Source organism: Elgaria multicarinata, chromosome 3, assembly GCF_023053635.1.
Source record: "Elgaria multicarinata webbii isolate HBS135686 ecotype San Diego chromosome 3, rElgMul1.1.pri, whole genome shotgun sequence".
Lineage (NCBI taxonomy): Eukaryota > Metazoa > Chordata > Lepidosauria > Squamata > Anguidae > Elgaria > Elgaria multicarinata.
The window spans coordinates 103485019-103511570 of NC_086173.1; the positions used below are offsets into that span (position 1 = coordinate 103485019).

Here is a 26552-nt window from a genome sequence, read left to right on the forward strand (position 1 = left end):
CACCAGATATCCTTCTTATAAGTAGGCTATGACATGTGTCCCTTCCAACTTTATAATCCTGTCCTATACTGATTTATCCATGGTTCATCATCTGTCTGAGATGCTTACCTTCCTCTCATTAGCCGGTGCTGCCAGTCCATGATTGAATGCCTGTTCAAAATGTCCCTGCATTAGCGTTATGCTTTTCCTTTCACATTTCTCCTTAGGAAGGCTTCCCCAAAACTCACTCAAAGCAGCCTCTTTGAGCCTTCTTTACCCAAGTGCCAGTGGAAAATTAAATGCAGAATAAATAGCTCAGGGAACAAGGATTTCTCTTTTCCTCCTCTACCATCTGATTGTATCCTAAATTCACGCGTCATCGGCTCTTCTACTCTTTATGGGCATTCTTTAGCCTGAGTGCTGTATTCTATGATTCATTAAAGCATCCCTAACCATACTCCCTTTCTTTCCTCCATGAACTCTCCACACTGTAGAGACATTCAACATCAGGGTTCAAACGTGGGACGGGAAATGGGTGAGAAGAGTTTTACAAGACCGCAAACACAGTTGTTCTATGGCTGTGGGATTGTCTTCCAGCCAGGACCATTTTATGGCCAGCTTGGTACATCTGTTTGAATTCAATCATATAAAATAATGGGGCAAAAGTCTAACCTGTGCTGATGGTCAAACAGCATAGAAATGAATGAATGAATGAAGAGGGGAAAGGACCATGTCTGCAAATTGCCATTCCCACTACCCCGAGACGTTCCATGAAATGCTGTGAAATGCTTGTGTTTATTATTATTATTATTATTATTATTATTATTATTATTATTATTATCATCATCATCATCATCATCATCATCATCATCATCATCATCATTATTATTCCTTATTTCCTCTTGCAAAGAGCCCAAGTCAACTTATATGGTCTTCCTCCTCTATTTTATTCTCACAACAACCCTCTGAGATTGGTTAGGCTGAGAGTCTGTGACTGGCCCAAAGTCACCCAATGAGCTTCATGGTCGAGTGGGGACTAGAACTTGGATCTTCCAAGTTCAAGTCCAACACTCTAACCACTACACCATACTAGCTCTCAATGTGTGCCTTGCAAAAACTGCAAACATTGTGAGCTCAGAGCAAGTGCATGTTGGGATGGATGTTCAGAGAAAGGAAGTTGGGGGCAATGCCAGTTTTTGCAATCTTGCCCCTCAATTTCTATACTATTTTACCATCTCTGCAGGTTTGTGGTCTTCCTACGGTACTGAACACAATGACAAGGACAGTAATGGCTCTGTGTTAAGGGTGGATCGGCTATCGCATACTGCTATTATAAAGAGAAATTGAGGGGGCAGTAGGTTCTGCATCTTACAGAGAGTAAAAAGCTTAACAGACTGAAAATTGGCAGTGTAAGCGAGACAGTTTTGAGCATGGACCATGTCGATTTTGAAGTAGAAAGGGAAAGACATTACTTGTTTATAGGAGTTTAAAGTTAAATGAGCGTTGACCAGCAGTTTGACAGGTATCGTCTGATTTTTCTCTATAGGCTTACACATTTAGTTTGTCGTAAATGTCTCTATTTGCATCACATATTTTGGAAAACAGTTTGTCATCTTAAGTAAGGCAAAAGTTGTGCCATGTGCTGTGCACCAGAAGAAATATACAGTATTTGTAAGTTTTGTTTAAAAAGTGCAGTTTTTCACCCCATTTTAAGCTATGGGCTTCATAAGGAAAATTTGCAGGATGGGAGAGGGAATACAATGGAGTGTGTTTTCTGGTTTTCTGGATTATTTACAAAGTGCCTAGCGTTATGAGGATACTGGAAAACTGAATGCATATAATAGGAAGTGGCAGGGCTCAGGTCTGCCTAGAAGCCATACGTCCTGAGCTGGAAGCCATGGCTTTAATTCAAGATATTTGGAGGCAGACTGTGGTTACTCAGTGGTGAAAGGAACCAGATTCTGGCAGGCAGAGGCTTTTACAGAATACATTCCAAGCACGCGATGACATTCCTGCCAGAACTCTTATAACTAGTATTTCTTCTCTCTCTCCCTTCCTCAAGCTCTTAGAGGTTCACCTTCCCAAGGCCAGCTTCCTTTGGAGGAAAGAGCAGTGGAGGCTTACAGCATACGTGTGAAAATCTTTTTAAATGCATTTTAAAAGGTTGAAAAGGAATAGCTGGATGCAGGCTCCCAGTCTTCATCAAGTTCAGTGCACACCATGCTCCTCCTCACAATTTTTTGCTATCTGCACTCAAGAGAACCTGTTCGAAACAGCTTTTCCAAGCCTGGACTACATTATCAGTGCTTGTAGCATTCAAAAAATCTATTGGTTCTCTACCGGTAGCCAACACATGTGTGCGTTGTCCTCCCAGGGAAAGGAAGAACCTTAAGTGGAAAGTTTTAATCCAGTGGAAGGACTGACTTGCCAATTGGTGTTCCTCTTCTTTAGGAAAGAGGGCAAGCCCAAGCCATTTTGCTGTCTGAGGCAGAGCAGCCAATGCCCACCCCACTAGCCCACATCAGGATACATAGTACCCAAAGCCAGACAAGTTATTTTGATGCCTGAGGGAGAAAACTCCAGAACCACCACATAATAAAACACAATAATGACAAATCAAATAACTAACAATTTGTCTTTTCATGACATCCAAAATCTGTTGCTTGATGTGGTCGCCTCACTGTGCCTAATGGTAGGGCCGGCCCCACCAGGCGATATGACATTCTAGTCACAATGCTGCAAACTTTTAATCACCAGAGTCCCATTAGTGGTGAAAGCAATGGAATGGGATTTTCATTCTGATCCAATGCATGCTTACTTGGAAGTGGGGCTTACTCTCATGTAAATGTGCATAGGATAGTAGCCCTGGTCATGGCTAATTTAAGTCCCATTGATTTCAGTGGGGCATGGCAGTGATTAAATTTTGTTGTGCTCTCGGTGTGAATGTTTTTTGGGGTGGTGGTGGGAAATCTGCTGGAGGCATAAATATTCCCATCCTTCCCATGGAAAATGGGAGGGGGGCTTTACAGCATGAGACTTGTATTGCCAAAGGGGGGGACGCTTACTTCACTGTGGCATCGTTCAAGTGTTTCCCCCCTATAATGACTTGGCTTAAGATCTCTCCTAACACCCAAATGCACACTTTGAGGGTTCCCCCATTGCTTCTGTAACCAAGTTTGGTTCCTTGAGTAACTCTTAAACTCGTGATGTCCCATACAAGTTTTAGAATGGAAAACTATATCAGTAGAATGATGGCACAGGGTGCTGATGACAGAATTCTGGCTAATGAAGCAGCCCATCAGGTGGCCAAAAGCAAAAGTAGTGGCGGAAGGGAGAAAGATCAGTTATTTTCTCTATCCCAGGAGAAATACAATTGTCCTTGGTAACGGTATGACATGTGCCCGGACAACCTGGATGAGGTCATTTCAGCTGTGTGCGATCCGCAGAGTTTAATGCACAAAGCGAATGGATGGAAGGAGGGGATTATATGGGATTCCCAAAGGTTGGCAGGGATTCAGATTGGGCTGGTTATTGCTAACTAATGCTGCCTTTATTAAAAGGATCTGTGGGAAGAGGGTTAAGAGCTTGGCCAGGAATATGCGCCTAAGCCAGAATGGAAAATAAACAAACCACGGAGAGCCCAACTGAGAAAAGCGTGAAAAGAAGGAGGCGAAAGGCAGGATGCAAGAAGAGCCGGCTGGGAGTGTTTGAGCCAAGGTATCAGAGCGGTCTCTGTGTTAGTGATTCTGTGATTGATTAAATGGGATGCTGATCCCTTGCTGGAGTCTCTAACATAGTTAGCATGATGAAGATCTGTTGGTGGCCAGCATTTTTGCCTGTGCTTTGATCGGAGCTTACAATATGGTACAAAGCCAATTTTTATGTGAAGAAGGAATGAGGGTTGAGGGGATGGCATGAGTTTCCGTCAAGTCTGTGCAGATAGGGGAATGATGGGTACTAGAGCCTTCCCTAACAATGTGCTTTTTAAAAAATGATGGTCATTGACACACAGTAGCATTTTAGTATGGAAAGTGCCTTACAGACTCCATCATTTTAACGATTTTATGCTACTCATCAGGGTCAACAATGTGCTGGCTGCTGCATGGAACACAGAAGCACCATAATCCCTGATATGTAGAGAGTTTAATGTTGGAGAAACAAGATAAAAATGGAGGTAGAAGAGGATAATAAAAAGGGACAGAGAAGATTTATTTAAGGATGGATCAAAAGGTGGCAGAATACACAAAAAAGCAAGTCTATGGTGGATCAAGAAATGGCTTTGTTAAAAGACCCAACACTAGAAGAGAGAATTTGGGAGGAGAGGAATGTCAAGTGCCTGAAAAGTGTGTGTATGTGTGTGGGGGGAACAGGGTTCTAGGTGGAAGGTTTAACATGGGAGATAGTATGAATTTTTATTTAGTATAGGATTTTTTTATAATTTCCAGACAGGGCAGCTGTTTTATTTGTTTGGAGTCAAGTTGTGCCACATCTCAATTGGTTTTGTAAAAGTTGTCCCTTTCTTGTCTGCACAAATGTCTTGTCTTCATGTGACTTCTAAAATGTCACAAGTGATGAACAATGAGACCTTATCATTGGCTCCTTAGTGACGCCCCAGTTACTTAGGCATTATGCAATGTATGTACACAAGGGAAAGCAAATGTGAATGGGATAATATGGGAGCACAGGAAGGTTATATGATAGTTAATGCAACCAAAACTGCATGTTGTATTTTAGGGTTTTAATTTCTGTGAACTGCCCAAGAGCTTTGGTTATTGGGCAGCAGAGAAAATGAATGGATGAATGAATGAATACACAAAATAATAGAATAGGAATATCTGGCAGGACAGTCATGTTTTTAGATTCTTACGCATGCCACCCACTCTAGGCTGTTTTGACTGTTGCTGTCTATATGCGGGGAAAGCCCTGCGATGGCTGAGGATCTATGCTGTGTCAGATGACGCAGACTCAGCTTCGCCGCCACTGCAGGGCTTTCCTGTGAAGCTGAGCATTGAAAAATTTGGGGATTTCCCCCAACTTTTCAATCGGAGCGATGTCAGTATGGGTCTTCCACCATCTGACGTTGCTCCAGGACCAATCTGGGAGCATTGCCTGGTGGAAGGTGACCAGTGATTGGTCTCCTTCCACCAGGGAGAGGGCGGGGGTGGCTCCGGTACCCAGATGGCTGCCCAGAAACTCTGTGCTCCCTCCTTGGCATTGGGATTACCCGACACCACCCTGGAAGAGGAAAACCGCAGGGTTTTGAAGGGAGGCAGTGCCAACTCGGTGCCGTGAAGACAGCCCCACAACCTGTAGCATCTCTCAGAAGAGAAAACAGTAAGTTTGTAGATGTGCCTCTTCCAGTTGCACTGCAGATTTAAATAACCTAGAATCATAGAACTGAAGGCAGCCTCACAGGCCATCTGGTCCAAACCCCTGATCAATGGATGAAGAACCTGTTACAAAATGCTCCATATGACTTTGTGGGGGTCATACAGCTTCCAAGGATTTGGCATTCATGTGAGCTATTTGCTTAACGTTATCTGCTGCAGCACACTGCCCCCTAGCAACGTGCCTTGGTATTTTGTGGACTGTTGAGCAAAGGTAATTGGTGTTGAATTAGCAAGACTTTCTGCTTGTGGTAGAAGCACTTGGGAATTCCTTGATATAACTGAAAGAGTTCTTTAGGTTTTTGGAGTTTCGTGTGTGTGTGTGTGTGTGTGTGTATGCAATGCATCCAGTCATACAATTCTGCTAGTGCTAAGCTTCTACCATTTGCAGAAACCTTGTTTTCATCCTTGTGCAAGGGTCAAACCCAGTATTCCGACATAGCTCCTGCAAGCTATTCCAAAAGGCACTGTGCAACTCATTATGACTTCATCAGCATGTGCTAATTGTACTGCTACCAGTTGTGCAATCAGTAGCAGAACAATGGCAATTTTTATAATAATAGTGTAACATTGGATATAACCCCATATATAGTTGTGTGTGAGAAAGAGAGAGTGTATGACAAGTATATAACATTTTCCTTTGGGTAATTTTCTCAGAGATAAATAGGGACTAGTGGCATCATATTTTCCTTGATGTGGGTACCACTGGTACAAGAGGTATCTTGTCGGTTTAAAATTGGAGGAAACTATATCCAGTTTGATCTTTGGGCAAATCTTTCTCAAACTGCTTGTAAACATAATTGAGAGCAAAATGGTGATCGACGTCATTCATGATGACGATTTGTAAGATGGAGGCAGCACAAAGAGAGGGGAAATTCTCCACACAATCAAAAAAGTGTGCCAACTTTGATAGATGCATAAAGCAAGTGCAGTATTCCTAACATCCTGGAGCAGAGGGGGAGATGGGATGCAGAGCCATGCCCTCAGCTTTGTTAAGACCACTCTGTTTGGCTTCTCCTCTCACAGAACTCTTCCCAGTCCATCTGATCATGATAAAAATTACCATGTAACATTAAGGATAATGCCTAGGCTAGCTTGTTTTCCTCATCCCTCCTCAACCCATTTTCCTTGTGTGTCATATATTTAGGTTGTTAGCTTGTGATCAGGAATTGTCTAGTTTTTATTGATCTTATGAAAGCCATTCTAGAAGTCTTTTCTGCTGAAGAGTGACGTAAACACTCTGGAACACCCTCTTCCATGTGGTTTGGAAGCAGAAATATTTGAGAAGTATGTTTTAAACACCTTCTGAAAATACACTTGTTTAAGCAGGCTTTCTCTGGCATGTAATTAATCATAATGAATCATGTTGTGGCTCCATTTTATTGCTTTTGTATTACTTTTATTGTTATTACAGCTGGAATTATTTTTAATAGGGTATTTTAAGCTGTGATTTTAATATTGTTATATGTAAACCCTTATGGATTGTATTATATTAAGTGGCATGTATTAGTAATAATAATAATCATTCTAAAAGTAAATATTATGTTGCCACATAATTTGTTTTTTGTAATAAAGAGCTGGATGCATGCTTCAGTACTGGCTTTGGGCAACAAGGGAGTGCACAAACAGAAAAGATGTTTAAGAACAATTTTAAAAGTAAAGCTTCTGGAAATAGTGTGGAAATGTAGAATAAAGGAACAGCCTTGCAGATTTTTGAGCTTAAAAACATGTCTAAAAGGGTTAGATGCTCTGGCAGAGCACGAGAAAATTCTGTCAAAGACATATAATGACTTTTGAAGTTAAAAAAAATTAAAATCACTGAATAGCAGAGGCAGTAGGGGTGTGCAATGTGTCCCATTCATGATTAATGGCACATCACAGATAAACAAGTGCCTGCCACACTTTCATTGAAGGGGGTTGATAGGGTTAGGGATTTTGAGAGAATGGGTTGCGATCCCCTTGAGAAGGACATCAAAACAACTGAAGAATATGGGCAAAGGTCTAAAACCAGCATGTATTCTGCACAATTGAAAAGGGAAACCACAGAATATGCCGGACTTACAGTGTAATAGCTCCTTAATATACGATAGGCATTTCTAAGCAGCCATCAAGGCAATGAGATTCCAAGGTCTCACTTAATTTGGTAGTGCTTGCTTCCAAGGATGGGAAAATAAGATTTACAACTTATTTGTAATCAAAGATGAATGATGGGATAGGTTGGAGGGAGACTTGATGAGCCTTCAGAGAAAATGGATTGGTGTGTGTAAGTGTGTCACAGTGTTTTATATATAATTTACTTAAGGAGTGAGTAGTATAGTGGAGGAGGAATGCAGGGGAGTGCAGCTACGGGATGTTTTTCAGAGCAGGAGCAATGATAATACCTGCTGAGCTGCCAGATTTACTGATAGACCCTCCTTGTTCTGACAAGTGAATGAGGGGATAACAAGGCTTTCAAGTTTTACTACTGTTTATGGCAGATTAGCCTAGAGGAAGTCAGAGAATGAGGAAAATAATTGCACTGAGGCTGGATACTTTTTCTTTTCTTTTCTGTGGTGGGGCACACCCCACCCCCACCCCGCTTCATGCTAGCATTTGATATGGTAACACTTCTTTGCAAGATCATTTACAAATCTGGTATCTGCTGCTTTGAGCCCTGCCCTGCCCCAAGTGTGAAAATGGCATACACTACTGAACACCCCAAAATTAATGTTGCCACATCCTCTCCCAAAGTTTTGTGTTCGTTTTTTGTGTCACAAACCCTGCATTGTATGCTGCCACTCCCAAATGTGAAACTCCCATGCCCAAAGGTATGTTAAACTTGGAGCAAGTCTCCTGCTTCATGAGGAAAAATTCAACCTTTGTAAGAGGGATAAGGCAAATAAATAAATAAAAGTGCGCGAGAAGAGAAAACTAAGAGGAAATAGGAAAATAGGAGAAAGAAGTAAAGGGGCCAAGGTGATAGAAAAATGCATGAGGGCAGGAATAAATGGAGAATCTTGATATATTCTGCTGGAATAGATAGAAGCAGAACCCTTATCACTGATTGGACCTGTGGGAAATACAGGGCTAATATTGGAAACCACAATATTTGCAGTACATGAAAATTTGCTCTGTGTCAAAATAGCATGCCAACACCTCAGCAATAGAAATATTAACTATAGTGTCCTTGCCAATCTATTACTAAAGCTGCAGTCCTACTTACTAAAAGTAAGTCCCATTTACCTCAATGGAACTTACCTCTGAGCAAATGCGCTTGGGACAGAGCCAAAAGGAACAGAAGTAAAGATAACGATGACGAGACTTGTGGCACATTATAAACTACTAACTGTATTCTGTCATAATTTTCATGGACACTGTCCACTTCATCCAGTGTATCATCACCACTTTATCAATGTCTCTGATGAAGTGGGCAGTGAGTGGCCAAGACAGCTCTTGCCAGGATACATTTGTTAGTCTCGAAGGTGCCACAAGGGTCTGTTGTTGTTGTTGTTGTCGTTGTTGTTGCAGCAACAGACTAAGCTACTCCTCTGATAATTGTCTTTTCATTTTATTTGAATTTTTAGAGGTTTGAGGCCCACTGAGTAGTGGAAAAACAGTTTATAAATGTTATAAAATATGTGTGTCTGTATATCTATATCTTAAATGTAGGGATTTTCTCTACAAGGTCTCAGTTAAGTATGAGCAAGTCCACACAATTGTCTTCTTTGTTTATTTACTGTTTTAACCCTGGTTAGGGAATTTAGAGTAGAAGGTATCTCTGCCAAAGTCTTTAACACAGACATTTACTAGTTATATTGGCAGAAGAGATGTTTTCCCTTTCAAAGTAGTTTCATACACACAACACATTCTACAGGACAGCCTTTCTGTGGTTGTTTGACAAGTATAAATGTGCTGATTATCAGACTGCTCACTATAAAACACACCTTCTGCTTCTTTGCTAAAGGGTCAAGGGCTCCTGGCAGAGGCTGAAGTTGCACTGTTGTTCATTTGGCTAAGATCTCCCCCTTCCCACTCCCATATCTCTGATGTCTCTACAGCTCCTCCTGTCTAAAATACAAATCCTTTACCTCTCCCTCCTTCCTAAACGCTTCCTTTGGGGATCCTGGGGCAAGCCCTGAACTAATTGAATTCAATTAGCACTCCCTCCTTTATGACATGCTGTAATTGATTGCATGCTGGATTCCACCCCCCCACCCCACCCTTGTCTCCCCCAGCACTTCCTTGTCCAGTCTTGACATCTGTTTAAAGCATTTTCCTTGCTATTTCAGTTTGCTTGCAAGCATCTAGTATTTGACCTACGTAATGCAGAACACCACACTCTTGCTGCGTTCCTAACAGTTGTGCGAATGTCTCATGTTGTATTTTTCAATAGCTGATTAGCATGTAGATCTTCAGGACAAAAATATTTTAAATTAAATTTTTCTTCCAGCCTGCCTGCCTGCCTGCCTGCCTGCCTGCGAGGTGTTGCACTTGGGTTTCCCCTTGCCCATTTTATTCTCACAACTACCCTGGGAAGTAGGCTAGGCTGAGAGGTAGTGACTGGCTCAAGATCACCCAGTGAGCTCCCTGGCTGAGTGAGGTTTTGAACTCAGGTCTTCCCATTTCCTACCAATGCTCTAACTGCCAGTGGCATTGCTAGGTCTGGGGCCTTGCGCTCCCAGCCCTGAATCATTCCCCCACATCCCTGAGTCTATTCCCTAGAGCCCTAAGTATCCATTGGGGTCATGCAGGGAGGAATTTCCTGGGGATTACTGTTGGGGAGGGAAAGGTTAATCCTCCTTTATCTATGCACTGTGCCCCCCCCAATCCCCCTCCACAAGGCAATTAAACCCAGAAAAAACCTTCCATTGATGCCAATGGAAAGACTGGGCCACAAATCTTTTAAGTACGTAGCTACGCCCATGCATAACCACTATACTACACCACACTGGCTCTCCAAATCCTTGCAAAATCTGAATTGAGGGTCAAAGTGAAAAACAGCCTTCCCAACCTCTAGCACTCTCAGCCTGTATGGCCAGTGCCTGAGAATGATAGGAGTTGCAGCCCAACACATCTGAGGGGCACCAGGTTGGGGAAGGCTGTATCTTGGCAAGGCTTCAAGCACAAAGAAAAAACCTGAGCAGGTTTAGGAATGTCTTCAAGAGATCCAAAACCTTATTCAAAGCTTTCCTCCTGCCTGTTAGACTTCCCTGTTAATAGCAGCCTTTTTCATATGAATTCTAGATCTTCCTGAAGTTGTATGATAGTACAGCGCAAGGGTCCTTAAGCTATTTTCAAAAGTGAGACTGCCATTGTAAATGGGTGATTGTTAATGATTTGATTCTATCCCCCATGCAGTTTAACATCTACATGAAACCACTGTAAGGGTATATCTGGAGATGTGGAGCAGTCCCGGCTTCAGGATTCAGAGGGCCTTTGGGCAAGACACTCTCCATGGGCCCCGTCCCTCAGTGAGTCTGCCTTCTCACTGCCATTGTCATAATCATTTCCTGGGTGAGGGAATTGATTGGATGAGGGCCAATAAACCGAGACTCAATCCAGACAAGGCAGAGTTAGTGGATAATTCTGTTCCTCTGTGATGCTCAACATGTTCTGGAGGGGGTCACACTGATCAGCTGTGTAGTTTGAGGATGCACGGAGTCTCTTGTGCATAGGTGGCCATGGTAGCTCAGAGCACCTTTTATCAGCTTAAGCTGATATATCAACTTTGACTCTGTCTGGACAGAACCAGCCTAGTTAGACTTATCCATATTCTGGTAGCTTCTAATTTAATTGATTATATACATGGTACTGCCTCTGAAGATGGTCCAGAGACTTCAAGCTGGTCCAAAGTAGAGCAATTCTAATACTTCTACAGGCTGGGCAGGAGGATGGAATGGAGTATTCTGTTAGAAACCCATGTTGCTATAATATTTTGAGACACAGCTGGGTTTGGCTAATGTCAGAGAAAAAATATTAGTCTGGATGGATCTGGATTATTATTATTAACATTTCAGTACCACCTTTCCCTCTGAAAAAAATATAGCACACAAGGCAGTTTACATCAAGCCCACTCTATTGATGGTTACCCAGAAGTAAGGCACAGTGTGTTCAGTAAATAGCAAGGGCGGACAACTTCTGGCCCTCCAGATATTGTACGACTGCAACACCCACCCACCCCCACCATTGGCTGAACTGGCTATGACTGATGGGAGCAGCACTGCAATAAATATCTGGAAGGCCGCAAGTCACCCGAACCTACTATATTTGAGTACAGCCCTCATGGGTCTTTTCTGTTCTTCCATTCTATTGTTCTGTTGTGGCCACCAGAATGGTCAGACCTAAAAAACTATTGTTTGGGATTTCCAAAGCGAGCCAATATTAACACAGGTTTCACTGCGCTCTTTTGGTGCCAAAGCAAGGTATGCATAAAATGTTATCAGTGCAGCGAAACAAAAGTGAGCAGGTATGGGGCAGTTCAGAAGTTCAGATGGACATTTGGCAGCAAGGAGAACTTGAAGGACTTTTCTGAGTCTTTCCATTTGGCTGGAGTCCTGATCAATATTCTTTAAAAGGGGTGGGCCGAGTGGGAAGCACATTTTTGGGGGTGGAAAAAGTGTTGGAGGCATGGAGAGGAGGTCAGGAGGAAAATATTCCAGGAGATTAGACCCACTGCCTTGGGGTGTGTGGGTTTCATTGCACTCTATTGGCAAGGATCAGCTCCATCCCCCTTCAATGTAAATGGATGGGAATCAGTCGGTGGAATTCCAACAGGGAGAAATTTAGCTTTTGTGGTCACCTTTCCAGCTCCACGGGAGAGAGGGTGGGCAGAACTGAGAGGCCTATCACACACAACTCTCTCTCTCTCTCTCTCTCTCTCTCTTTCTCTCAGCCACACACGCTCAGCCACAGCCACAACAACCCGCCACCCTGAGGGTAGCTCGTTCATGGGGAGCCTGCACTGGACAGCTCAGCGGCAGCAGGCGCGTGCAGCTGCCGGGAAGTCCTTGAAGGCGGGCCCGGCCTCCCTCGCCCTTTCCCGCCTCAGCTCTTGGTCTGTGGCAATCTCCTTGCGAGAAGCTGGGTGGAGCCCTGTCTGTATCAAACTTTGCAGTAGGCTGAGACGCGGCGGGCTGAGCTCCTGTGGGCAAGCTGCGTCTGTTAACTGAGAGGGAGAAAGAGCAGCAGGCTGTGTGTGTGAGCCACCCCGGCCAGCCGGAGTGTACCCCTGAAAAGGCTGGACTGGAGAGGGGGACTTGGGGTAGCCCCACAGAAGTTTTGGGGACAAAGGGTGGGGGTCCCTGCCAGGGCAGGGCAAGAACCAGGGCAGGACAAGGCAAGTGAGTGACCATGAAGCGCGGTGGATACATCTCTGCTGGGCTGGTGACTTGGTTGTGGCTCACCTGGAATCTCTCTGCCCACTGCGATGCCACCAAGGGCAACGTGCCCCGACTTCGGCTCTCCTATAAAGGTAATCCCTATGAAGGATGACCCTCTTTTAGCAGTAAGCACTTCCTCCTTCTGTTCATGCTCTTCGACCCTTCTCTTCTTGAGCCTTACAATCATCTTTGCAGGTAGGTCCACAGTGTGTTCTCATTTCATAGGTGCGGAACTGAGGTTGAGCAAGTGCAACTTGAGTGAGTTGCCCTTCAGGGCCAGTGAGTCCAGGGAAGAATTGGGTTTTGAACCCTCGTTTCCCACACACGTGAAACTTCAATGGCATGTTTGGGAGTGCTTTGCTGAAGTTGCTCCATAATAAGAATATGAACATAGCTTTGTCCGGAATGTATGTCGTGTTGATCTAATATTGTGCATTGTTTATTCTTTATGTTGTGCATTGATTATTCACCTGAAGCACGAATAAGTGCAAGAGAGGTTCAGATAGGTACTTCTTATTCTGATAAATGGCACCAGTCTAACATTTTATCTTCTGGAATACACTAACAGTTTGCATGTTTCAGGCTGGGAAAACTTCAGGCTCACATTTTGCTAAAAGCTTGCTAGATTCATTATTGGCCCCCAGATCCCAAATGGAGCTTTTTTGGACTAACTTCCAAATTCTTAAAAGAGGTGGTGTGTGTGTGTGTGTATTGTGACAGAACCCACTGAACAGCTCTGGTAGTGACTTTTTTTCCTGAGTAGGGTAAGAAACTATAGGAGCTAGGATGGCAGGTGAGATATCTTGGCATCGGATGAGAAGTCACACTTGGCTGGCTTTGTATGAGTGTGAGTGTCATAGGGATCAAGAATGTAAAGGTTGTGTGAATGAAGTAATGTGGGGGTGTGAGACAATCACATGGGACTGGGTGTAGTTGTGTGCAGTTTTTACATGTCAAAACGCACATTTCCTCCTCTGTGTGCGGTCTTCCACCACTCAGGCAAGCACATATCTGAATTCTAGTAACACACTTAAGTATAGTGCAGCACACATAGCAAAAAGCATGCAAAAAGTGCATGCAGCTTCAACAGGGCTGCTGACCACCCTTGTACTTTCAGCAGTAACTTCATGCATAGAAATCAACAGGTGAAGCTTTTCACAGCATGAGATAATATGATCACTTGCTAATATCTGCATAGCAAACTTCTGTAAAAGTACAGCAGCAGGAACCAGCTAGAAAGCTGCCCTGGAATTCATTCTGAGTTTAGATGTAAGTTTCTGTTTACTTTATTTGGCTTCTCAGAGCCTTTCCTTTGTCAGTGGGGATGTTATAAATTCTGTGTCACCGTTAGTGGCGTAACAGACACCTATGCAGTTTTCTCTCACATGTTCCTGCGAGTGCACACCTGGAATTCATGCAGTCACGTTAAGCACTGGTTCACGCTGAATGGCATCCCTATGCCAGCAGTTTAGGAGCATGCAGGCACACTGGTGGCCAAGCAAATGGGCACCACTTAAGTGGAGGTACTGTTTATGGGATGCTTCCATGTAGGGCAGCCCAGGAAGCTGTTGCTATTTGCAATATTATAAAGTTCAGAAAAGTGCCATGATCAGGGCAGCATATATCCTTCTAATCTAGATGTGCTGACATGAATTTAAAGAAGCAAAATTGAGAAAAAGAGGCAAGCTTGCTAGAATAACCCAACAAATTTAAGTTTGAGCCCCCTGAGCAAGGTCTCCACTGAGGCAAAACTTGTTGGGCAAATGACATTTCCCAGTACCAGTTTTAGGCTTCTCTCTCTCCCCCTCTCTCTCTCGCCCTATTCAGAAGACACTTCAAACCACAGTGGTTAAGTCTTTTTTGTTAACAAAAAGCCTTAACCACTATGGTTTAAGGTGTCTTCTTAACAGCCCCCCCTCTCAATTCCCCACTCTTTTCCTCCTTCTTATGTATGATTTTTAAGAAAACCTTTCACCTGTTCTGCTTTATATTAAACTGTCCTTTTGTAAACCGCCCAGAGAGCTTCAGCTATGGGGCGGTATATAAATGTAATAAATAAATAAATTTACCAATTATGTGCTGTTTTTTATTGCTTTGGAATTTTGTAAGCTGTCTGGTAAGGAGTTATCCTAAAATGTGGGTTATATAAATAATTATAATAAAAATTACAATAATATTGGAATCTTCCTTATAGAAACACTTACCAACATAAGCAACAACCTTGTCACCAAGAGAACATTAAATTCAGCTCATGGGAGATTCAACCAATGGCTCTCTTACTTTATCTATAGCCAGTATTATCTTCTCCGAGTGTCAGTGGTTCTCCAAGGCCTCAGGTGGAGATCTTATTCCCTGTCCTGCGACCTGAGATGCTTCTTTTGGAGATATTAAGGGTTGAATCAGGAACCTTCTACATGCAAAGCATGTGCTCAGCTGCTGAGCTATGTGCCCCCCCCCCACGTTCCCTGGAGAAGGTTGTAACAACTATAGTCTGTTTAGTTTCAGCTGTTAAGGCTGTTTTCTTTGGACAGGACGGAGGGGGCAGGCAGGGTGTTCATATCTCAGAACAGGTGGTGTGAAGGGGAACAAGTGGAGATGTTCCAGGTGTCACAGATGCTTGGGAGGTTCTCTGACGTCTCTCAAGAGTGGCTCAGCCAGGGCGAACACCGCCAATATATGGATTAGATGGGTTACTATGACCTCCCTCTTGCCCTCATTATGAATAATGTCAGTTCTCATTGCCAGGTCCGCAGAAATCAAACTTGGGAGCGGCTAAAGCTCAAGCATGTATGGAAATGCCTGCTCTGCACATCTGTGTGCTGTTTCTTCAGTGGAATGTTACATGAGCTCAAATAGGTTCCATGTTAAGGGTATTCCCTCCACCTCGTCATTCACCTGCAAGGTCCATTGCTCCATGCTGATTATTGCCAGATCCATAGTACAACAATATGTGCAGTACAAGCAATAGGTCAGTGATTGGTTGGGAGAGTTGTCATGGCTGCAGCTGTATTGAAAACGTTGCCGTTTTCTGGCATTGGGGGATGCTTATCATTTTGCTGCTGAGACTAGACAAAGGGCTGAGGCTTTTAAGGACAATGGCAGGAGGCGCCAAGTATATATGCAAGAGCCAGGACGCAGCTGCAGCCTTCAGGTCAGCATTTGATTATGCTGCAGTAGCAAAGTTTATGAGCTCTGTCATTGCTTATTATCATTTCACTTTGAAAATGGTTATGGACAGACATTTCACTGCTGCCCCTTCTTTGGCCAATGAATGGTATGGAAGATGAGAATTTGCCTCCCTTTACTGAAAACAGGCATCTCTCCTAAGTCTCTTGCCATATGCCTTTTCTATGTGTTATGACACTGTTAATAAGTTTGAAAGGTTGGGCTAAATGACCTCTGAGGGGTCCTTTACAGCCGTGTGATTCTTGGTTTAAGATTGGGATTTGGCCAGAAGTGGGTTACTGGGGCCAGTAGGTTATTGGAGAGAAAGACCCAAGGAACTTTTGCTACAGAGATCACAGAATAGTAGAGTTGGAAGGGGCCTATGTTGTTAATAGATGGGCTCTTCCATCCATCTCCATCTTCCATGGAGATGAGGTAGTTCAAGATGTGTGAAGATTCAGTCCAGGTGAGAGAGTCTCAGAAAAGATCAGGCTGAGTTCCAAAAGCCCTCCAAGAAACTTAATGGGAGGGGGAGCTGTGTGTGCTGGAGTATTAATGGTGTGAATTTCCAGGCATGTTCAAACTGTATATTTGTAAGAACATGCAAATATTAAAACAAAACAAAATGCGGTAAGCTTCCAGTGAATGCCTTCAAAGGAAACCAAATCCTGGGTAAAAAGCTTGCACCCCAGCAGTTTTCATCACTCGGAGAACGGGGGAGCAATGGCCTAATAATATCCATTAACCTTTGTATCTATCTTGGATTGAAGGCTGCGTTAGGAGTGCTTTAAAGTTCCTGGACAACAATTCCTAGTGTTTCCTGGCATGGCAAGCTTGGCAGTGTTCCATTAAGAAAGGAGTGCTCAGAGATGCTTGAGAATTGCAGTTTGGGCAATTCGTATCACAAAGTCACTTGATGTCAATATTATGGCCGGGAACCCCATGACTCTCTTTTGCGAATGGAGGTCCTCCTTGGTCTTAAGGTGTTAGAGTTTTAGTGCCTCAAATTCTTGAAATGAAAACAGGAAGTAGTAAGAAGAAAGAAGAAAGCAGCCCTTCCCAACCTGGCGACTTCCAAATGTGTTGGCCTACCATTCTTATAATCCCAGCCAGAATGGTCAATGGGTGGGAATTATGGGAGTTGCAATCCAACACACCTGGAGGGTGCCAGGTTGGGGAAAGTTGGAATAAAGGGCAATAACTATAGGCAAAAAAGTCATAGTGGGAAGGTGCTTATTTTGTTGACTAGCTCCTATGGAAGCCAGTAGTAAAATCCAGGCCCTGCCATAACAACACTGCAGTTTCACTGCTGTGGGATGGCAGCGGCTAATCCCAAGGCAGAGGGTGTGGGCTTTCCGGCGGCCATTCAGCTTGCTGGGCCCACCCCCTGCTCTCTGCCCTGGCGGAGATGACCAATTAAGAGTTGCCATCGACCGAGGAATGCCTCTGTCGAGGCGAGGTTAGATGGTGGATGCGTTGTACTGGCCTCACTCCAGTGAGAAAGTTGGGGTAAGTCCTGACTTTTCAAATCCACAGCTTCATGGGAAAGCTCCACCCGGCGCAGTGCCACCATGCAGCCACCGCATATAGGCAGCCCCTCAGATAGGATTCTCATGGGAATATAGAGGCTTATATTTGTGAATAATTTGGCATATGGCATCCTATTGAGGTGCTGTTAAAGCTAAGGCAACAGCTGCATACATTTAGACAAAAAAAAATGCTTTCTGACTGGATATTCTTTTCATTGCTCCCAGATCCAAGTGTATGCAAAATGGGAGTCTGTGGCCAGCAAACAAAGTCTCCTTAACCTCAAACAGGCTAAAGGAAATGGGGAATAGTCAGGAAACACAAAACAGAAGAGTTGGGTTTATGCTGGCTTAGATTGAATACTGATGCAGAGGACAGATGTGGTACTGGCTGAGGCCCAGCCTGATGTGAACGTTCTAGCTAACGATCTGAAAGCCTTGGAACTGGGAAAGGTAATGATTGCATTTACATAGAATCCTCAGCGGAATCATCCCGTAAGGAAGGACTCTGTAGTCATCAAGGCCATTTGCCTCAATGTAGCAGGAAAGTAAAACAAATCGAGTTTAAAAATGTAAGGCAATAATGCAAGCATTAACTTGTCATAGCCTGTATATGGCACCTTGGTTTTCTCAAATCTTTTATCGGATGACATCCATAGTAGGGAGTGTGGCAAAACAAGGGAAATATAAATCTGAAAATGTTCAATCAGATTTAAGCTAGGGAAATTTGTTTGAGAACTGCCCTTGTCCTGACCTTTTTAATAAATGCCAAGAATTGGCATTTAAAATGGCTTCCCTTTCAATATTTCTCCGGCAGTTTCTGTAACTGAGTACCTGTAATTCTAATGGCAGCCCATGAATGCTCTCAGAAACATTAATGGGAGCTATTACTGAAAACAGGACCACAAATTATTCCGGTGATAATCAAGGCATTTGGAGCAGTGCCTAAGAATGTGAATGAGTAGCTCAACATAACAATGGGCATGGAATTCCAGAGGGGCAGCCATGTTCATCTCTGTTGCCACAAACATACAGAAAGAGACTTATGTTTAATGTGACACAAGACTTCTTCATGGATGTGGAATTCAGCAGCAGACTTCGACCCCAAAAGAAGTCTATTAGGGTCTGAGGGAATGCCAAGGAGAGGAGATTCCAGGGCAAGGAATGGAACCCACAAATATTCTGGTGTTGATCCATGGACTGCATTAGCTGAAAATTTAATAAAAATAAAAAGCCCTTTTTAAAATAAGAGTATGGTTGGGCTGTGTCTGCACCTCCTACTGTTTCTCGAATAGGAAGCCAAGGAGGAGGCAGCCACGAGATTCACTGGACTTCTGAATGGAGGATTGGTGCAGTTTAGGAGAATCCTGACACTCTCCTCAGCCACATGCCACTCTGGATCTCATATACAAAATGACATTCACAATTGTGCCCATCTGTTACTTAGATCCACCACAGATCTCAAAAGGAAAAAGAATGCCCACCACTGTGGATTAGGTCTGGAAAAACTTTGGGAAGAACACCATTTTTTCAGTCTGGCAACAGGCATTTGTTAAGTTTTTTGCAAGCCTTAGATTCAATTTAACATTAATTCAAACATTACCTCAGTGGTGAGGCTGCTACTGAAAACCTCTGTACGTGACTGTAGTAATACTTGAATCTGCTTCCCATGTGACTTACTAGAATGGGAAGCGGATTCAAAAGTGGCCACAGCCCCAATTAAAATATCTCCCTCCCATGTTGACATCTAGTGTGCATTCCCCAAAGATTCAGTCTTCTGTTCATTTCATGATAGAGGTGTAGTAATAACCGCTAACAACATTTTGCAGGATAGCTTGTGTCCAGTTCTAACCAACTGTTTTTCCCTATGATGCCAGCCTTATTTCAATGAAGGACTGGAAGGTTTGTTTTTTGTGATTAAAAATAAAATAAAAATAAAATTTGAAATCCATTTTGATTAAAATAGGTTCTGTTTCCCAGGAGAACATAATATTGATAGAATAAAAATAGCAATTAGGTTTTATTGGTTTAACTTCCAGGAAGGGACGGCCCTGGGATGAATCATGCCCTGAGTGTTGAGTGCTTTTGGTGCCCTCTCACCCCACCTGCATAGTCTGTTTTGCAGGGCCACACAGAGGATTTATGGGGCCTGATGCAGGTATGATATTCATTGAGAATGACATTGCTCAAAACCTTGATCTGTCAGCCTCTGTGCTACTGTTTGGACAAGCCCAAATTAAAAAAGCCACATTCTGAACAGTGGCAGTGCACTATCACAAGTTTTACTTACATTCCCTCCCTCCCCCCCCCCCCCAGCAATTCCTTTCTTTTGGTAAGCATTTATCGAGCTGACATCTTATAGCTTTCTTATATTATTTACATAGTGCTTATAGTGTTTACAGTATTTGAAGTGCTACCTGACATCGAAGTGGAAATTGAAATAGGAACATACATTAAAGCCAAATGAAAGAAGATAATTTTTGTAGTTAGTACTCAAACAACCTATATGAAAGGTTACAGACACTTGCTTTTTGTCACTCTAGCTCACTGCAGGCAGTTCATTAAAAAAACAGAGCCCACCAGCTCAGCTTGGCACTCCCCTCAGCTTGGTGCCCAGCTCACCCAGCCGTAAGGCCCTGCTTCTGGGTAGTTACACCACTTCAACTTCAGTGCTAAGTGCTGCTGGCTTCTGGTGCAAACTAGCAGAAGTAGTTTTTACAGAGCTTTACCTGGGGAGAGAAAAGTGTCTGCCAGAATGTGGTGAGTTCACTTCCAAAGCAGGCTCACCACTTAAACATGTGTCCACCTGCATGCATCTTAAGCATTCTACTTCCACGTAATGTTTTGGAAACCTGATTGGGTGGTGACCAAAGTTGGGCTCCCTCTCAATACTATATCTAGGCTGGCAAGTGGTATCTTCTACACACATCTTCAGTATCTGCTTTCAGAATGCTGTGATTGCATCATGTTTATCCTGCTGTAGTTCTTGGCTGAACACACTCAGGATCCATAATGTTAAAGTCTAAATCCCAAGGCTTGGATGAGGTGTGGTGTCCAATCAAGATGATGCTGGAATACTCTGAAAGCAACAGGATATGATCATTAAGCTGTTGGCACCAATGGCCTGGAGTCTGCTATGCCAATGATGGATGAATGGGACACTTGGGGATTTGTGTTTGTGTGGTTTTGGTTTTCCTTGTAGATTGTGGTTTGGCTCTCTTGCTGGAGTTTTTTTTATCATTGTAGGTACCTTTAAAATGCAAATATAACAGAAATGAAAAGAAATGGGGTAGGGGGAGCAACAAAGAAGAAAAAAGAAGAACGTGGCATAAAACATATCCATTCACAATAATTGTTTGCAACATTGTTAATAAAAGAAGAAAAAAGTGAAAAAGGGATGTGACACTTCTATACATTTAATTATTTATTTATTTATTACATTTTTATACTTCCCAATAGTCGAGGCTGTCTGGGCAGTTCACAATTTAAACTGCAAAATACAGCAAATCAAAACATAATATAACGCTTTAAAAGTTTAAAAATACCATGTAAAACCAAAATAAACCCAGCAGCAATTACAGCCCAGGGAAGGCCTGTATGAAAAGATGTGTTTTCAGGAGGCGTTTAAAGGATGTTACATTTTCTGTCTCCCCAACTGCATGAGGGAGCAAATATATGCTATTATATTAATACATTCATATATCTAAATAAACATCCATATGAAATTGATGACTGTAGGATATATGTTCAAATGTAGTAAGAACAGTAAGGTCTTCAGATAAATGGTGATAAATGGTGGGCTTGAAGGGTGAGTCTCTCTGCAACTCTCAAGGAGCTCTCAAAGTCCACTTTGCTGTCCATCTGTTAACCCCCATATCAGAAGTATACAATTTAAAAGTGCATGAGTATCTGCAATTATCACAGATTTTTCAAGAACAGAATTTATACAAGCTATGACTTCCAAACAAAAAGAAGCCACTACATGACATGACATGCCCACATCATCCATCTTATTAATTTCAGCATAGAAGCCCTAAACTACTGATAAATAACAAGTCATTGCGTATAAAGCGGATTTATATTCAACCTGCTCATGCATAGAACTATAAATGTCTCTGTCTAATTGCACATGGCAAGGGTTTCAAGCACAAATCAAACATCAAGAAAGATAGAGGACAGCCCTGCCTTATGCTCGGCTGCAAACAAAAGAAACTTGAAAGAATTCCATTTGTCATCATTCGGGACACAGAAGGGAGGGTTAAAATTCTAATCCATTTAATAAATTACTGCAGGCACCTCTGATACGGAGCATCTTGTTTCTACATGCTGTCCTCTTATAGCCCGCTGCAATCTGGGTTAATTCATAGAGTTGTTAAACCCTCCCTTACCCATCCCCATCATTTGCGAGCATGATGTCCTTGTTTTGAATTCTTCTAATCCTGGCCAGCAGAAAGCATAGAAGGGGGAGAAAAATGTGAGCCATGTTGGGAACAGGCAAAAGCATTGCTTACCAGTTGGTGCGGGACTGTGTCATAAGCAAGAATCAAAATTTTCGGTGAATGGCAATTTACAGTGTTTGTTTTGTGGTGGCATAATCCATTTTCTTGTTGAAATGCGTCTAAGTGCTATAGCCAGGCTGCTTATCTCTTCTTTTCTTTTTTTAAAGGTGAGGAGGGGGCAGACTTATGTGCTTACCCTCAAATATAACAGCTGCCATCTTGAGGTAGGCCCAAGGCTGAGCCATGAGTTCTAAAGCTGTGCTTGCTCACCATGGAGGGACATACGTGGAGGGGGCAAGATGTACAAAGTGAGAGTATGTCCCAGAGGTTTCTGCACCGTTTTCTCACTTCACTGGGGGAGGAGGGAATCCAGCCAGGTCAGAACTGATGCACAAATCAAGTTTCTCTAGGACTAAGATCACTTTTGGACCTCCCTGTTGCACGAATTGCAAAGACACATCTTCAGCTAACCACCTTCTGGAGTGTTGATAAATGCCTATCTGTGTATTAAAATAGTAATCCTTGTAAGCCATTTTCTACATCACACACTTGTTCATTGACTGCTGGATGGCCCTCAGAATTCTGGGAGATAGCCAAGCAGTAAGAAGCAGAGGCAGCACCTGTCGTCTGGAGCCATAAACAGCCACAATACCAAGTCAAGCTGTGCAGGAATTGGGGGGCATCAGGCCATGGGCACAAATCCAGTTCAGTCTTGAATCTCTCCAGTGTTCTGCTATGGGAAGGCCTGTGCCAGAACTCACACTGTGGCTGTGAGTGGCTGAGTTTGGGGAGGTGCTTTGCGGACCACAGTTTATCACATCTCACATTCAAGGCGACCTCCCAACACCTCCCCCTTGTTTCAAAGAAGCAGGACCAAAACATCCTCATCTTTCTCCCTTGACAGACTGAAGTGTCTCGCTCACCTCTCACCCTCGCCGCTTCCTTTCCCTTGTAGTTTATTTTTAAACAGCTCATCCTTTTGTGCTGTGGTTTATTTGTCAAGTATGAGACTCCCACAGTCAGGCTCGCAGCTCCCCATAGCAGGCCTTGTGGAAGATGACAGAAGGCCCAGGCCTGTTGCAAATGTCACCAGTGCCAGATTTCCTTTTATGCCTCTCCCTTGCTGTGGGAATGGGGCATGGGAATCTAGGAGATCCCAGAGAGCAGGATTGGGACCCGAGGCAGGCCAGATTTGGCCTGTGAACCTTAGGTACTGTCCCCTGCAATAGATACATAGTGACTGGGTTTGGATGATGAGTAGGGGAAACAATGCAGTGTGGGTTGTTTCCTCTGGCCCTGTGCCCGTGCCAAATGCGTGATCAGCCTTTCCCGAATTATCCGTGCTATGGGTTGCCGTGTCCGAAACTGGTGTGTGGTGCAGTGGGAGCTTCTTATCTACCCTACAATTCATGGCTTACAGTAGGGGTTGTGGGTGGGTAAGAAGCCACCCCTCCCACACCATGTGCTAGGTTCGGATGACACAGCATCCCGTGACACGGTGTGGGTAATTAGGGAAATGCCAGTTGTGTGAACAGCACATGCAGGAGAAAGCGCCCATATTGAGTTGTTTCCCCCGGTGATCATCTGAATGCAGCCAGTGTCTAAATCTACTCCCCATTCTGCTTGCATGGCTTGAAAGTTGCCATACCCTTTAACAATATGAGCCTGGTTTGGGTTTAAAGCAAAATATTATATTGTAATCTTTTCTTTTCTTTTTAAACAACCTCCTCCAAGATTCAGAATACAAATACAAGTGAACAAATCTTGTTATTTTAAAATCTGATGATGGTTTGCAAACCAACTGTGTTGTCTCACGGTTTCCAAGCTGATTGTGTCATCCAAAGAGCTGACTCATTCTTTTCACACATGTGAGGTTGTCCGTCCCTACTCAAAATATGGGTAACTAAAGCATAAAAGCTGTGATCACAACAGCAACACCATGGCAGAGAGAAGCAGGCACAGAGCCTGGCTGCGTAAGAGAGCCGCTGCAGTCGTCAAGGATGCATGTGTGGAGTGGCAGGAGGCAGCTTGAAACTAAGGGAGGTGGCAGAAACGAAGGGATTGGGATCAGGATTTGTGTATTGAGATCCTGTGATTGGGTGGTATAGGGAGGGAGGACAGCATCTTCAAAGAGCAAGAGCTGTCCGTCTGAGGAGGTGCCAAGGCATCAAGAGGCAGGATTAACTGGAAAGAAGCAAAATTCTGCCCCACCCTTTGGAGCTCTTGCGAGCATTTCTGGATGTTGTTTTCCACCTTCCAAGAGCAGCTAAGTTGCCTCACATTTTCACAGCTTCCTTCACAGTGTGCACATAAGGAAGTCGTGTGCTTACCCTGATAAGAGCAGCTATGTTTGCGTGGTGGGGACTTCTTGGTTTGTTTGTTTGCACATGACACCTAAGCTACATGCTTGTTTTCTAGTAATAGTAGTAGTACTAACAAAGCTTTATTGTTCCAACTCACTATGGAAACTCACTATCTGCGGAAGTTATTGCATCAAGTGAAACCTGCTAAGCATCCCTCTCTCCCCTCAAGCTGTACTTAGGAGGGCCTCACATTGCTCTTGTAGGCCATAGTTAGATCATATTTTTTATTCCCAGTACAGGCATTCTGCATCTGGTAAAGAGACAAGTGTGTTTTCCCCTTCTTCCTGTGAAGGGAGGTTGGAAGATGAGCAAGGAGGGTATTTGCATTCCGCTCCATCTCCATCACCTTAAATACACTAAAATCGTGATTTGGGAATCCAAAACTGATATTTCACACAATATAATGTTGTTGCACTTGGTTGCAGATGGAGACTAAAATCTGTTGAGTGAGGTAGTTACCTCATCGTACCTCATGGTATAGCTAGCCCTGATTCTAATGTATCTAGATTCCACTGTTTGTTGAAAACCCTTGTGTCCCTCAATTTCTTCAAGGAGCTCAGGATTGCAGATATGGGGTTTTCCCCATTTTATATACACAAAGCAAGGTTGTGAGGTAGGTTAGGCTCAATAGTAACTAGTTCAAATCACATTACTTAATGAGCCACGTGGCTGAACAGTCTGTCCAATAGCTCATTACAATGACATCAATAGACAACTGAGCATATGTGCTCAGGTTTGACACTGTCTACCACTGTAGTTGAGTACAGGGTAAAATATGGAATAGGCCTTTTGCTGAGTCTTTGGTGACCTTTTGACACTGACTGCTTTTTAATGGCCGTTTGTGCTCATCATGTAAGGCAGCTATTTTATTAAGCTGTTCCTAAACCTGTACCTACTTGTGAGGAATACCTAATGGGCATAATTCCAGTGTTTGGAATTAACCAATCAAGCCAGTGTACCTGCTACATATTACATCCAGTATCGGAGGCAGTATGCCTCTGAATACCTGATGATGATGATGATGATTTGTACCACCCCACAGCCGAAGCTCTCTTAATGGGGAACACAAGCAGGAGGTGTTATTGCTTTCATGTCCTCAATCTTATGATTCCTTAATCTTACCCATATAGACCTTTCCAGTTCTCCAAATTGATAAGAACATATCCTATAACTAACCAATTAAATAAATAAATAGCTAATTTTACACCCTGATCTTAAAGTTTTTACATCCTGCCACCTTTAGATGGCCATGAGTGTTTCTTCAGTTGTAAAACACACAACTCACAATTTTCTTCCCACCATTCCCTGATCTCATGCCGCACAACTGCTTCAACTTTCCTAATATATTAGAGAATGGAGTGGGGGATATGTGGCTTTGGCATTGCCCACCACTGACGTGTAGCCCCCAGAAAGTTAAATAAACGAAATACAAATTCCAAACTTAATACAAGTCTTTACACATAAAATAAGAATAATTTTATTTATTTATTTATTTATTTATTTATTACATTTTTATACTGCCCAATAGCTGAAGCTCTCTGGGCGGTTCACAAAGAAAATAAGTAAATCAAACAAATAAACTTCTGTTTAGTCAAAGGAATTGTGAGAAATTAGGACTCTGATAAAATGCTAGATCTTATTTTGATAGCACCTGCTAAATTTTTTGCAGTTTTTGCTGTCACCTGCTTACTTTGGTCTGCAAGAAGAAAAGACACAGAAGCAATAACTGACTGCCCTGGAATAGATAACAGTAGTGGAGTGATCACCTCTTTCCAAAAGTCTCTGTAAAAAGTACAAAATAATAATACATGAGCTACTGTTTCGATACTGCCATCTCCACATGGGCCTATGCGGTTTTCCAATGGGATTCTTTTAAGTTGGCCCTCAAGTACAGCTGATGGCAGTATATTCAGTCTTGCATAAGTGAAAGCTCATCTGTATTTTAAAATAGTTAAGTTTTAAGATGCCAATGTGTCAAAAAGACCAGATGGAAAGTAGTCATACCATGGACAAATTTTCTTATAGTGGCCAAATTGTTCTGTCGTTCAGTGTCATGTAGGTGCTGTCTAATTAAATCTTGCTTTGCTCAACCGCAGAGTTAATAAATGTTGTGGTGATAAACCAGACGATTAAAGTTTTAAAGCGGTGGTCCACCTCCCTCCAAAACTCTGCAGTTTTCCTCTCCTGGGGTGGTGTTAGGTAATCCCAATGCCAAGGAGGGAGCATGGGGTTTCCAGTAGGCATCCACGTACTGAAACCACCCCTGCCCTCTTCC

At 43.1% G+C, this 26552-nt stretch overlaps 1 protein-coding gene across 1 annotated transcript in view; it reads left to right on the forward strand.

Moving 5' to 3' along the window:
* Nucleotides 1-12691: 12691 nt before the first annotated feature.
* SEMA3G (semaphorin 3G) overlaps nt 12692-26552 on the forward strand; it is a 97927-nt gene continuing 84066 nt past the window's right edge. The window contains exon 1 of the mRNA XM_063121131.1: nt 12692-12816. Within this exon, the coding sequence (XP_062977201.1) occupies nt 12696-12816 (121 nt within the window). The 5' untranslated portion in view covers nt 12692-12695. The remainder of the gene's footprint in view (nt 12817-26552) is intronic.